Source organism: Siniperca chuatsi, linkage group LG10 (genome assembly GCF_020085105.1).
Source record: "Siniperca chuatsi isolate FFG_IHB_CAS linkage group LG10, ASM2008510v1, whole genome shotgun sequence".
Lineage (NCBI taxonomy): Eukaryota > Metazoa > Chordata > Actinopteri > Centrarchiformes > Sinipercidae > Siniperca > Siniperca chuatsi.
Window position 1 is genome coordinate 3,873,120 of NC_058051.1, and position 13,898 is coordinate 3,887,017.

General features: G+C 41.9%; 1 protein-coding gene and 1 long non-coding RNA gene across 2 annotated transcripts; one reads left to right on the forward strand and one right to left on the reverse strand.

Moving 5' to 3' along the window:
• The first annotated feature begins 722 nt into the window (after positions 1-722).
• pim1 (Pim-1 proto-oncogene, serine/threonine kinase) lies at positions 723-4,824 on the forward strand. The gene is made up of 6 exons (XM_044210984.1): positions 723-1,178; positions 1,399-1,505; positions 1,621-1,671; positions 1,860-2,226; positions 2,884-3,060; positions 3,171-4,824. Exons 1-6 carry the CDS (start codon positions 1,097-1,099, stop codon positions 3,425-3,427), a joined length of 1,041 nt encoding a protein of 346 aa, XP_044066919.1. The 5' UTR covers positions 723-1,096; the 3' UTR covers positions 3,428-4,824.
• Positions 4,193-10,313, reverse strand: LOC122882989. The gene is made up of 2 exons (XR_006379513.1): positions 10,089-10,313; positions 4,193-6,683 (listed from the first exon to the last, which is right to left on the reverse strand). It is a non-coding gene; the product is annotated as an uncharacterized LOC122882989 (long non-coding RNA).
• Between the last annotated feature and the right edge of the window lie 3,585 nt (positions 10,314-13,898).

A 13,898-nucleotide genomic window follows, 5' to 3' on the forward strand; every position in this document is an offset into this window, starting at 1 on the left:
TGTCAGGCAACTCAAATAAAGACCATAGTCCCGGACTTCACTTCAGCCAGTAAACCTATGTGTTTAATGTGAAAATAATCAGGTAAATGGCAGGGGGGTTAGAATAGCTGGAATGCAATTGATGAACTGCGCTCGGGTTGTATAGGCCCTGTTTGTCTTTATTAGGCCACGTGGATTCTTTAGTGCAACCAACAGCAACCGTCTGTTTCTGATCTCAAAAGCAGACACAACACCAGGAGAAGAGAACAGCGAACAATTCAAAAACACAGAGACGTCAAAGACGGTGAAACTGTGTCATTTGAAATAGAATAGGACAGACTTTACGTCCAGTTTCAGTCATGTGAAGCACTCCTCGTGTTTTCTGAAGCCTATTAATAATAGTCTGCTCACATATTCTATTCCCTGAGTCAGGTTCCCGCGAAGGGAGGGGGCAAGGGGAGCACTTGGCTTTGAATTTGCATTTCCCTCCAACTTGAATTCATAATTATTACTTTAGTCCGCCCCACCCTCCCGTTTAGCGCGTTTTTATTCCCGCCACGTCTGCGTCTGGCCCGGCCGGTTATGAGGTTGGCTATATTTTCATTCGGTGATTGACGAGCGTTTCGAGTGCGTATTTGCAGTCCTATTGGTGCAGGGAGCGGAAAGGGGCGGAGAAACGGGGGACGTCTGAGCGGATTGTAACGCCCTCCTACTACTGCCTTATAAGTGACCCCCCGCCCCCCCCGGCTCGTTGTTTCCCAGAGCCGGTGTGTGACTTACGCATTGCTCAGCACACCGATTTCTGTTTATATCGTGAATTTTACTCAACTGTTTACAAAACATTGCGGGGAACAGCCGCGGCTTCGCTTTAGGTTTTAATGTGAACTCAGATTTCCATACCCTGGGACGAATTGTTGGCTATATTTAACTGGATCACAAGCGGGTTTTCTTCTATCCGGATGAGAGGATCCCTACCGCATTTTTGTTCCTGCAACGTGGACTTTAAGCTCTACACGGGAGACGGGAGAGTCGCACAAACGGAATAAAATCACTGTTGTAAACCAAGAAAAACGAAGAACAAACACGTTATTGACCTGTGGTGGATATACTGAAAGGAATGCTGCTGTCCAAACTCAATTCTCTGGCCCACATCTCCGCCGTAGACATGCCGGCGAAAATCCAGCTCCAAGTTCATCAAGGTTAGACGCCCTTTTTCTGCTGTCGCCATGGAGGACGGGGCTGCAGCAGCCCGCTTAGCGTAGCCCAGTCCGCACATGCTCGTACTTGCTAATTTTCAAGGACGGCTGTTCATTTAAACCGTACTATCATTTATCAACAGCATAGCATCCGCATTAGTACGTTGTGATATCTTGATACTGCTGCCCTGGTGTTTACCGGCTGTGTTTATGTGCTTTGCAGTGAAGGAGAGGGAGGCTTTCGAGAAGCTTTATCAGGTCGGCGCGGTGCTGGGCAGCGGCGGCTTCGGCACCGTCTACTCCGGTACGAGGATAGCCGACGGGACTCCGGTTAGTATGCCTCATGTGTTATTATAATAAGACGTATTTCATTTTGAACCAGCCGCTTTATATTTTGGGTTATTGTACATGTCGTTTGACGCGTGTCTCTTCTTTGCCCTGCTAGGTCGCTGTCAAACATGTGGCCAAGGACAGAATCTCCGACTGGGGAGAGCTGGTAAGAAACGATTTATACAACTGTTTTATAATGAGCATTAGTGTTAGTATCTACTTAATTAATATATAATAGAGAACTTTTTTTGCTTTCATGAAAGGTACTAAATTGGAATATTGAAAGTATTTGAATTGGGCATCATTTTAGCATGTCTATGTGATGGATGCTAATGTTTGTCATTCTGTCTTCAGCCTAATGGCTCCCGGGTCCCTATGGAGATTGTGCTGTTGAAGAAAGTCGGGACGGGCATCCGCGGCGTTATCAAGATGCTGGACTGGTTTGAGCGACCGGACAGCTTCATCATCGTGATGGAGAGACCCGAAAACGTCAAGGACCTGTTTGACTTCATCACGGAGAAAGGTGCCTTGCCGGAGGAGCTGGCGCGGGGCTTTTTCCGCCAGGTGCTGGAGGCCGTGCGGCACTGCCATAACTGCGGCGTGGTGCACCGGGACATCAAAGACGAGAACATTCTCATCGACCTCCGCACCGGGGAGATTAAGCTCATCGACTTCGGCTCTGGAGCTCTGCTGAAAGACACCATATACACAGACTTTGATGGTGAGTCACCAATGCTCAGAACATGCTGCGATGTATTTGGAAATTATTTTATTTTTAATCTTTTATTTTCTTGGATACAATAGGGTGTTTTTAACGCCATAGCCATTTCAGTAGCCCAGTGAACCTCTTTGGTCTTATGATGTGTGTCCCCAGACCCCAGCAGGAATTCCTAGGTTGTGTCATTTCTGACATCCCCCCCACACACACACACACACACACACACGCACACACGCAGCAGCCTATTAATACTGGCTGAGCAGCATTGCCTTTGATTTGGCGCCCCCCATTGGAGGGAAGCTGCATTTTTACAACTCAAAGTTTGTAAACAAAGTCACATGTCGGCTCCCCCTCCCACACACACACTCCTCTCTCTCACACACACACACACACGCCAGCCTGTCACGCTCCCTGGCACCTGAGCCCACAAACAGGATCAGCTGATAAATCTGCATTCTTTGTTAATCTTTTAACCCCTGTGGCAGTGCTTTCATTTTCAATTTGACAACATAATACAAATATAATAAGTGATTATCAGTTACCGGAGAAAGCATCAGTGCTTAGATATTTCCGATAGGTGTGTTAATCTGTGCATTGTTATTAAATGAGCTTACAGTTTTTAAAGATATGTTTCTCTTTTTATTTCCTCCCACCTGACAGGCACAAGAGTGTACAGCCCTCCAGAGTGGATCAAATATCATCGCTATCATGGGCGCTCTGCCACAGTTTGGTCTCTGGGCGTCTTGCTGTACGACATGGTGTGTGGGGACATCCCATTTGAACACGATGAGGAGATCACAAGAGGGCAGGTCCTCTTCCGGAGGAGAATCTCCACAGGTAAATTCACATTGCAATCCGTGTTCTAGCTTTTTGGTCACAGGTGTGTAATATTTCATACTCAGTTTATTGCTCCAGACTTATTGGTTGTCCTCCCCCTCCTCCCCCAGAATGCCAGCAGCTGATCAAGTGGTGTCTGTCTCTGCGGCCAGCCGACCGTCCGTCCTTCGAGGACATCATCAACCACTCATGGATGCAGAGCACATCCTCCTCTGTAATCCCATCCACAGTGCAGACAGAGAAGACGACCACAGAGATCAGGCTGCACAGCATCAGCCACGAGCCCACGGCCTTCACACCCACCCCGTGGCCGTGGCTCGGTGATGGAGGCAAACAGCTCGCCCCGGACTGCTTTGGTCCGAACTGAACTGCACTGACACAAGAGACTATTACAAAAGACTTATGTAACAGACTTGAAGCAGAGGAGGAGGGGGGGGGGGGGGGCAGCGCACAGGCCGACGGTCCCAACACAGGCGAGAGCCAGGTGTTAAGGGACCACGTACAGAAGAGGCCGAGGGCATGACAAAACCGTCATCCTTTGGCTCAACCTGGCAGGCCAGGCCCTCCCCACCCCAACTACTTGATTTTCCCAGTCGTTGGTGTCCGAACATCATCCTCGCTGGACTCTGTTCTAGGCAATGGGTATTTAGCAGCCTGTAGGAAGGCGGCGTGCTCTGCATGCATGGACACCCGCGGTCAGCAAATACAGTATACGTGCTCGCTGTTCTGCTGAATGACAAGCAGGCAGTCTGAGTTATGTAACCTCTCGCTACACTGGATTCTGTTCTCTCCCTCTGTTCTCTCTGTCACAGTAGAGTGGGAAGAGCGGAGGTGCTGGCGAAGAGGAGTGTGACTTTCAAAAAGTGCCTTCTGTGAGATTGTTGGGGGACCCTGAAAATACTTGAATTTGTGAAAGCAAAAATGGCTCGTCTTCTCGACAACCTTTTTGCCCCTTACTCTGTACAAGGCTTTATATTGTTTATTTCAATTTTTTCCTCTCATGGGCCTAGATCAGTAAAGCCTATGCCATTTACAACCACTACTATCACTACTTATACTACTCCAATGTCATTAGCAACCAGACAACCTCATTGCTCTGGCAGCAACCTGTGCAAACACATCATAAAAACAGAAACACTGGACTCACCTCACTCTCTTTACTACAACATCCACCTCTACAACCTACGCTTCCTCCTCTTCTCGTGTTGTACTGTATACAAACACACGTTTTAGGCAAACGCTCGTTCACATCCACCTGAATGCACACCACAATGCAAACTTAACCACACCGAAATGCAACACTCTCTGCTCTCCACTTAAATTTTTTTTATGTTTAAACAGTGCCTCACACAGGTCTTACAATTCGGTGGGGACAAGAATTGTAAATAATAATGATATTTATTATTGCTGTGACTTCTTTCTCAAACTCAATGAGCGCAGAATTTATTTATTTTATTTATGAGAGAATTTTGGCTGCACATATACGTATTTCATTCCACAGTCACTGAAGGGCCCACAGATTATTTAAAAGAAAAAAAGATGCGATTAATTTTTTTGACCAAATTTATGGCTTGAAATTTTAAAAGAGCAGATGTGTGTGTGTATGTTTGTGTATATAATGTAAATAATGTGTAAATAGTCCCGAAAGTACTTCCATCTTAATGTATCTAAACATTGAATGTCTACTGATGGTAACTGGTTTGTTTACGTTGTATGTTAGAACCTATTTTTATACGATTTCAATAAATATTTTTTTAACTATGACCCTTGACTCCTTTGCATTGCTTCAAGTAACAGTGGGTTGTCATGAGCCCGTGTAGCTCAACATAATCATGTTATAAATGTGCTGTTGGTGTTGCAACACACTTCACATCAAGGTGAAACAAAAATGTATCAGAGTAAAAAACCATAGGTGTGCTAGGATAGAATTTTTTTTAAGATAGTATTTATTTATTTAGAAATATTTAAAACAACAGCGCTACATACAGTATTTTAACACAAATAGAATTTACTAGGTCAGAAGATTATACAATTTTGTCAGCGGGTTTCCTGTTTGACACCTTTGTAGAAAAACAGCGGATATGGAGAACTGATGAAGAGATAAGAGACAGGCTGGTAAAAGGCAGATGGCAACAAAAAGAGGCACGTGCTTATATATTGAGGAGAAAACAAGCTCAAAACAATCCCAGCATTGACTGTCTTCTATAAACTGAGATGTTTAAGAATGGCAAACAGCACTGACTTCATTATTGATAGAAAATTGTCCATTCATACAGAACAACTCCTCTATGATGGTACTTGATTTAGAGGAGCTATTATCCTGATCTGCGTAGGATTTTGTCAAGGTGATCTGACATGGCTGAATAAAAGCATCTACCCAGTGAATTACCTGAATCTATCTCAAAATACAGACATCCAGGAACAGAGGACAATGCAAATGCTTAGCCGCCAACCAAAACCAAAATTGGACATATCAGCTTTGTTAAATCACTTCTAAGGGTTTGAATGGAGAATTCTCAATGTGTCTCTGAAGTATTTACATATAGCCATATGTGTTCTGCATTTTGTAATATCATTTACTAAGCACCGATTGCTCCTCGTCACATAACAGTAACTGAATTTTACTTGAGTATTTACGTTTGATAGTATTTACTTTCTTCTTCTACTCAACTACTTTTCAGAGGGCACATACTGTATATGACACCTTTACGTAATTTTTATACTCAAAACATGATTATCTAAAAAAATCTGGTTGATTTCTATGGGTTAAAATAACCCAGCAGCATGGCTGGATTGACCTGTTAGGGGGCACTGGGGCAAAAACTTGACCTAGAGATTAACCAGTCTGCAAAACTAGATTTTGACACAGGCCCCTCTATAAGACAGGGCCACCAAGATTAGGTAATAATGCAGGACCCACCTTACTTGATATTGTACTTTTTATAATAAGTTTACAATTAACCAAATTACATACAACCAATTGACAGAAAACCTTGGGCCACTGGGGGTCTGGGGGCCCCATGGCAGTTGTCCTCTTTGCCCTGCTGGTACAGTAAGTAAGCATAATGTAGTTAAAAATAGCTTGTCCAACCACATCATTAAAATCCTGCTCACACATTTATGCATCTGTAATAATAATCCGATAATCCAATGCATAAAAAGTACTTTTTAATTTTCATACTTTAAGTACATTTTTGCTGATAATACTTATGTATTTTTACTGAAGTAAAATGTTTAAATACAAGACTTTTACTTGTTCTTTTGTAAAAAGTAACAGTATAAAAACTTGGGAGTGTTTTTACACTGTTAATATTAATGATTTTACTTAAGTAAAGGACTCATAGCATCAGTTATAAGATATACAGTAATCACCCTCTGCCAATTCACAGCTGGAATGTGGGCCACCTCTGGTTTTCATGGGTTTAATCCCACTAACAAACTGCAGATGCTCTTGTGGGTTAATCTAGACATTTGAGCAGTGATAGTGACCAGCAGGCAGCAGCCTATTATGGATCTGCTCACTTGGATAGATAAGAGTTGTAGGTTTAATCAGTTGTGATGCTCCCGTGGGACTTCTGGCCTCACCGCTAATCTTCCTGAAGACAGCACTGCTGGGAACCCACCTACAGCGAAACAAAGATTTACACAACAACAAATTACATGGGGGTTGGAAACGCTGCTGCTCCCATCAGCCTGTCAGGTGAATACAATGTGATTGCCAGCTGTGATTAAGAGTGGATGGATAGCGACTGAAATAAAGGGATACAGATGGAAGCCATAATGCTTTTAGCATCTTTCAGCTCATTATTGTAGTTTTACAGCCCGCAAACTTTACTGTTCTGCTTCACTCTCACCGCTCTCATAGTGTTGTTTTCAGATGCAGCAGGCAGCGTTTTTCAGTGAAAAAGCTCATCATCATTAGTTGCAGGTTTTTGGATACTTTTTAGCATGCTTCAAACCAAAGAATGTTTAAAAGCTTCATTACAGTAGCCGAACAAAATTCTTTGTAGTTTGTGTTTCATCAAACAACTTAATTTGCTTCACCATTGTCTCTAAAACAGATTCCTGTGTGCACACGAGTAAACGCATCAACGCATGTGCAGTGTTGTCTGGTTCTGGTTCCGACTGTAACAGCAATATTTAAATATCAGTAATGAAACAAATATTAAAAATGTATTTATTTTGGGGTGCACATTTTGCTGTTTGCTGTCCATATGTTTTATATGTTAAAAAGTGGTTGCCAATTTCTCAAAATGGTTGCCAGTGGCAACTTGACAGCTATTACTGTCGAGCGCTGGAATTGTAATAAATTCAGGGATCTCTTAACTTTTTATCTACTCTAAGATGGATATCATGGTAAACATTTCCTGCTAAACATCAGCATGTTAGCATTTACAGTTTGAGCATGTTAGCGTTTAGCTCAAAGCACTACTGTGACTAGGTACAGCCTCACAGAGCCACTAGCGTGGCTGTAGACTCTTAGTCTTGTTAGAACACAAGTGGCCAGAAATAGTTTCTCTGTCTACACCAAATTCAATTTTGTGCACTTAATTGTACTCAATTAAGAACCAAAAGAAATTCAGACCAAATGTTTTTAATTACTTCTCTGTCTTGTTATGTTGTAGAATTCCTGAAGAAGCCAGGTCAGTGTTATTATTATTATATTACCCTATGTTTCAGTTTAGGCAGAACTGCATAAGTGACACATAAGTAATTAATGCTTACACACAACATCACTCATTTGTGATAAAGGGTTTGAGTCAGCCTCTGGGGGTCACACTCCTTCTGTTCCCCTTTATCAAGCCTTCAGCCTGTCTATCTAACATAAAGCTTTATCCTTCAAAGACTCTAAGACATCCATGTTTCACGTCACAAATATACCAAATCCTGCAGTGGCTCCATGCAACTGACTGCATGCATTTTTGTACCAGATAATAATAGACGGAGGTCATCAAAGGAAACCAGCCATAAAAATAAAATCAAAAGTCATCTCCAGCATGAATTCAAACAGTAGTGTCAGTCTTCAGTAATCCTTTTGATCTTATTCTGGCTTTCTTCTGCAGGTACTCAGACAACATACAATTTCCCTGAAGAGATTACAGTGTATCGGAGACCACAGGTAGTTTCCACGAATGACATCGTCATTCATTTCCCCTCTCATTCTGAGAACCGCATGCCACATCAAACTCTGCATGTCGGCCTGTGTTATGAAACGTCCTAAAATGCAGCCAAGACGTTCTACTGTTCTAAATGTTAGTATTTAAGCTGGAACGCAGACGTTCTTCTAAAGGTCTGAAGTTCACCGTCTGCTTCTTACGCCTTTATTCAGTTGGAGATGTAAAATGGCTTACAGGTCATTACTGAACGCAAACTAAAGATAGAATCTATTTTTGTCTTGCCTGCTGCTGGTTGTCTACTAAGAAGTTAAAGAGGCTATAATTTTTATATTAACAATGTATCAAATGTCAATGTGAAAACCTGACAGTGAAAAGGGGTCACTCATAGTGATGAACTTACAGAGAAATATCATCTGAATCTGCAGCTTCCCTCTGCTTTGTGCAGCTTTATAGCGAGTTTCAGCTTATTGTTTAGCTGTCCGGCATGCAACTGACTGGTTCACTGCTCTCATAGCATTGTTGAAGGGTAAAAACAGGTTGCGGTTGTATGGTGGGGAGGTTATGTGACACACTATTTGCTGGCCGGACACATTGACTCTCTGGAGTCTCTGCTGGTTGCCTGTCAACCTAAAGGTGATGAAAAACCTTCAGGAAGTCTTGTCGTCAAGCTAGCAAGGCTAGCTGGCTACTTACCCCTGTTTGTTGACCACAGTTTCCCTGTACCTGGGGAAGGACTAATCATGCAAACTGTCTGTGTAGTCAAATACAGAGTTGGGTATTTGCAAGGACTGTCATGACTCATCCCCTCCCACCCCCACCCCAAAAGGTTAATTTGCCTGTCTTAGTTCAACACTGAATCATCACAAAAATAGGACACAGTGAAATTAGTACCAGAGACATTTTAGAGCAACACTGCCTATGTTTAGCTTTCAGAAGAAAAGACACATTGATAACTCATTTGTGTCTCCTCGAAGAGTCCTGATTTGTGATAATGAATCAATGAGAGTCATTTGTTTTGATCACATTACAGAGGCCGTTATGCAATATGTTCTTCTCATCTGTGCTTTACTCATCCTCAGCAGTCATCATTGACCTGATACTTCTTACTGTCTCACCAATTAGAGCTGATTTCCCTTATCTTTATCTTGTTCCCATACGCCGTGAACTGCACCTTCTTCTTATGAGAAGGACACAGAAAGCCCTGTCGTAATGCGTGATCACCCTCCTCCCTGTTCCAACTGTTAGACGCAGAGCCGGAACTGTTGGGCAATGTTGTCAGGAACTTCCTTCAGCCCCCCCACCCCCACCTCTATCTCTCTCTCTGTCTCCATCTGCATGTGTTTGTCCTCTGCCTATCTGCCTGCTTGATAAATACACTACAGGCTCAGGAAGGCACACACATTCACATTCTTACGCACACACAGGCAGGGTTTGCAAACACTGACAGATGAATGGGAAATCATGTGTGCACTGCTTTAGTCTGTAAATTATCATGTTGAAAAGGGGCCTATACACATGCACCATATACTTATGTATCAGTTGTCAAATATGTAGTGTTTGGCTATGCAGTTAAGAATGTGTAATAGATAAAACCAAAGGACAATCATTAAATCAAGACGTTTAATACCTCAATCACAGGAAAACATTTTTATTTTCTGGCTAAACGTCATAATAAAAGCTTTCAAGCACACAGATTAATTTCACTTAGTGTAACTCCTAACTCTAACATAAACCTAATCCCTGGGGTGGAATTTACTTAAGTACTGTACTTAAATGCAGTTTTGAGGTACTTGTACTTTACCTAAGAATTTAATTTGTACAACGCTGTACTTTATTCTGTTGCATTTCAAAGGGGAAATATTTTACTTTTTACCCTACAACTTTTTAGATGTATAAAATGTGATACATTACCTTGGTTCCTCAGAATGAGTCCTCAATGCAATAGCGCATACAAATGCAATTATTTATATATCCCCTCTCTGGACAAAAATATCAGTCCTCTTCTTCTTGACTTGTCCTTGTGGAAAAGCCTATGTCAGTAAGCCAAAAAGAGAGTTAAGAGCTAATGGTGTAGCTGAACGTCTGACTGAGGCAAGTGAGGCCTGCAGTTCTTTGGATGTTGTTGTGGGGTCTCTGAATGGCTGAAGAAGAACAAAATGAAGACTTTGGAGTGGCCTAGTGGAGATATGTTGAGCTAATTGATTGCGAATGTTTATTCAACAACTGTTGCATAATAGCCGAACCTTATATGGATTCAGATGTGAATTTGATACAGCATTATAGTGAGGCTGACAGATGAAGAAGAACAACAAAATGAAGACCTTGGAGTGGCCTAGTCAAAGTCCTGACCTGAATCCTATTGAGATGCTGTGGCATGACCTTAAAAGGGCAGTTCATGCTCGAAAACCCTCCAATGTGGCTGAATTACAACAATTCTGCACAGATGAGTGGGCCAAAATTCCTCCACAGTGCTGTAAAAGACTCATTGCAAGTTATCGCAAACGCTTGATTGCAGTTGTTGCTGCTAAGGGTGGCCCAACCAGTTATTAAGTTTAGGGGGCAATCACTATTTCACACAGGGCCATGTAGGTTTGGATTTTGTTTTCCCTTAATAATAACAAACTTCACTTTAAAACTGCATTTTGTCTTTACTTGTGTTATCTTTGACTAATGTTTAAATTTGTTTGATGATCTGAAACATTTAAGTGTGACAAACATGCAAAAACATGAGAAATCAGGAAGGGGGCAAACACTTTTGCACAGCACTATATATATATATATATTAGAGAAATACCAAGGGCTCAGAGAAGAGCTGGAGAAGGCCTGGAAGATGAAGGCAACAGTGGTGCCCGTGGTCATCGGAGCACTCTGGGCAGTGACCCCCAAACTGGAGGAGTGGCTACAGCAGATCCCTGGAAGAACACCAGACATCTCGGTCCAGAAGAGTGCAGTACTAGGAACAGCAAAGGTACTGCGCAGAACCCTCAAGCTCCCAGGCCTCTGGTAGAGGACCCGAGCTCGAAGGATGAGACCACCCGCGGAGGGTGAAGGACAAAGTTTTTTTTATATATATACCAAAATACCGGTAGCCTACATTAGAAAGGATGAAAGCCGAAGGCTACTGTAGTTATTTCAACTGGGATTCATTTTTATGAAAAAAGGTTTTGATTCTTTTGATCGGTGGACCCTTATGGACCAAAGGAATATAAATAATTGAGTAATGGACACATAATCGGACTTTATGACCAATTCAAGGTATGAAGTTACCACTTTGTTTTCGTCTCTCTTGTTTATCATGTCGGTAAATCTGACTGAATTATACTTTGGTGCTCATGGTTTCTGTAAAATGAACTGAACGATTGAATTGTGAAGAATCTAACCGATGTAACGATGTGTAGCATGTCCATATTGACAAAAGTTTAAACATTTAGAATTGTATGCGCAATCTAAGCACCTTAGAACTAGCTCAAGTGGGCGACCCGGTGGGCTTTAAGAGGTTTTATACATCCAGAGAACATATATAAAAACCAGACCCACGTCTAATTGAGACCTGCATTTATTTGTCAAAACATGTAGCCAGTAAAAGGGACTAGCGTCTAATTGGAGCTCAGCTTTTAAAGTTTTATGGTAGGCAGCTAATATGTATAACTAATATTTGCTAAATCTCATTGGGTGAGGGGTGAAGAGATTTCTTTTGGTGCAGAGACAGACTGCTAACATAAGCTAGCTAGCTTTGCTAGAGTACACTTAACATAAAACTTACATACTGCTGTGTTTTTTTTTTTTTGGACACTGCTTTGCAGATGAACTTATTGTGGTTTAGGTAGCCAAATTTTATTACAGAAGATTTGGCTGACTACTCCTCCCAGACAGCCAGAGCTTCTTCTCCTGTTTCCCGCATTCACTTTCTTGGAGTGTGTGAAGGGGGCGGGGAGAGGTAACAGCCATTAACAGTAACAAAAGTTTCAAATTAGAAATGAGTCAAGTTATTGGTTTTGTTTGAAGCAGGACGTTTTACATCCAGTCACAGTAATGATGTTAACAAATAATTCAGACAATGCACAGGCAATTTATTGATATCCCCGCAGTTGTGGTCTTGACTGGTCTTGACTTGAAATAAAATCCTGAGCCCTCTTTGTCTGAGAGAAGACTGAGTAAAAATGCAGTCGATTACGAGACAAGACAGAGACCTTCAAAAAGTGGTCTCATGACCGGGCTAGAGAACAAGACTGATCTCGAGTACAACAACATTGCTGAGTAGTACTCTGATCTTCTTGTGTAGAAATATTGGTGGACTGCCCCTTTAACACATCTTAATCCTAAACTAACCCTCTGTAAAGTGAGGAGCAGCAACATGTCCTCATTTTGGAGAATTTCTTTAATCTTTCTGTCTTGATGAAGTCACTTCAACCTCATAAAGGCAGAAGTACAGGAATACACACAGACTCACACACAGACACTAAGTGAGTAATGGATGGTGGCCAGCCAGTGTCGGTGTCACTTCTTCCAGCAGAACTGAGGGTACGATGCTCCAATAAAGGCCGAGATGAACTGCCTCCTCATGGAGCAACACAGTGTTCCAGATGTCACCGCTTGACTCCAAACCTTCTGTTCTTCACTGCTTGTCTAAGAGTTGATCCAGACTCTGTGTGTGTGTGTGTGTGTGTGTGTGTGTGTGTGTGTGTGTGTGTGTGTGTGTGTGTGTGTGTGTGTGTGTGTGTGGTTGGGGGATTTTGGGCACCAGCCTGTCGGGACGTCCTGGCTGCTATGCTCAATCAAATGTAGCCTCTAGGGAGTATTTGTCTGTTGGCAGATTGAAAAAATTACTTTCCACGGTTCAGGAGCTCACAGTTTCCATCTCTTCACAGTGGAATGAGTCACAGTGATGTAGTGGTAAAGGTGGGTAAAACTATGGCCACCAGCTGCTGATTATCACAGGGAAACAGCCACCAAAACCTCACTTTATCCTTTTCTCTTTTATTTGTTATTATGTATACAATCCATTCTTATTATGGGAGAGTTGAGAGATTGTAACTATTGGTATTTTACTGTATATTTATAAGATTATAGTAATTCAGTATGGAACTGCAAAAGCTAAGAAATTAATTGTAAAGCTTTGGAATACCAAAGTACCACAGTTTAAATTCTGTCTGACTAAATAATATAGTATGCTGCCAATGAAAAAATAGTAACTATATATATATATATATATATATATATATATATATATATATATATATATATACTGCTATGTGTAACTTTTTGTCATTTCAAGACGGTGTAGTCCCTCATTCGTCCAGGAGTGTTCCATTGTAGAAAAGGTTTCAGTCGTAGTCATCTGGACTACGACTGAACATCTGACTTCGGCTCCCAATCTGGAAGTCATTCTCAATTGTGAAAATGGTTCGAGAACTCAGAAATTTAAGCTACGCTGTGTTGCTTAAGCCCCGCCCTCCGGGAGGAGTCTTCCTGAGTGCTGTTTACCCTGCCTAGTTTCACCTGAAACTGACTTTCTTTGTTTCCACGATGGCCCAGTAATTAGGCCTATTGTTTTCTGGCAATTGAGAATGATTTCCGGATGGGAGCCGAAACGTCTTGAATTTGAAAACATTGTCCAGATGACTACGACTGAAACCTTTTCTTTTTTGTCATTTGTTATTGTTGTCGTTATTATTTTATGTTTTTCTTGGTTTGTGATATGAAGAGCTATAAATAAAACAT

Coding starts and splice junctions, on each gene's coding strand:
- pim1 (XM_044210984.1), top strand. CDS start 1,097: ATGCTGCTGTCCAAACTCAATTCTCTGGCCCACATCTCCGCCGTAGAC. Junction 1,179..1,398: donor CCAGCTCCAAGTTCATCAAG/GTTAGACGCCCT, acceptor TGTGCTTTGCAG/TGAAGGAGAGGGAGGCTTTC. Junction 1,672..1,859: donor TCTCCGACTGGGGAGAGCTG/GTAAGAAACGAT, acceptor TTCTGTCTTCAG/CCTAATGGCTCCCGGGTCCC.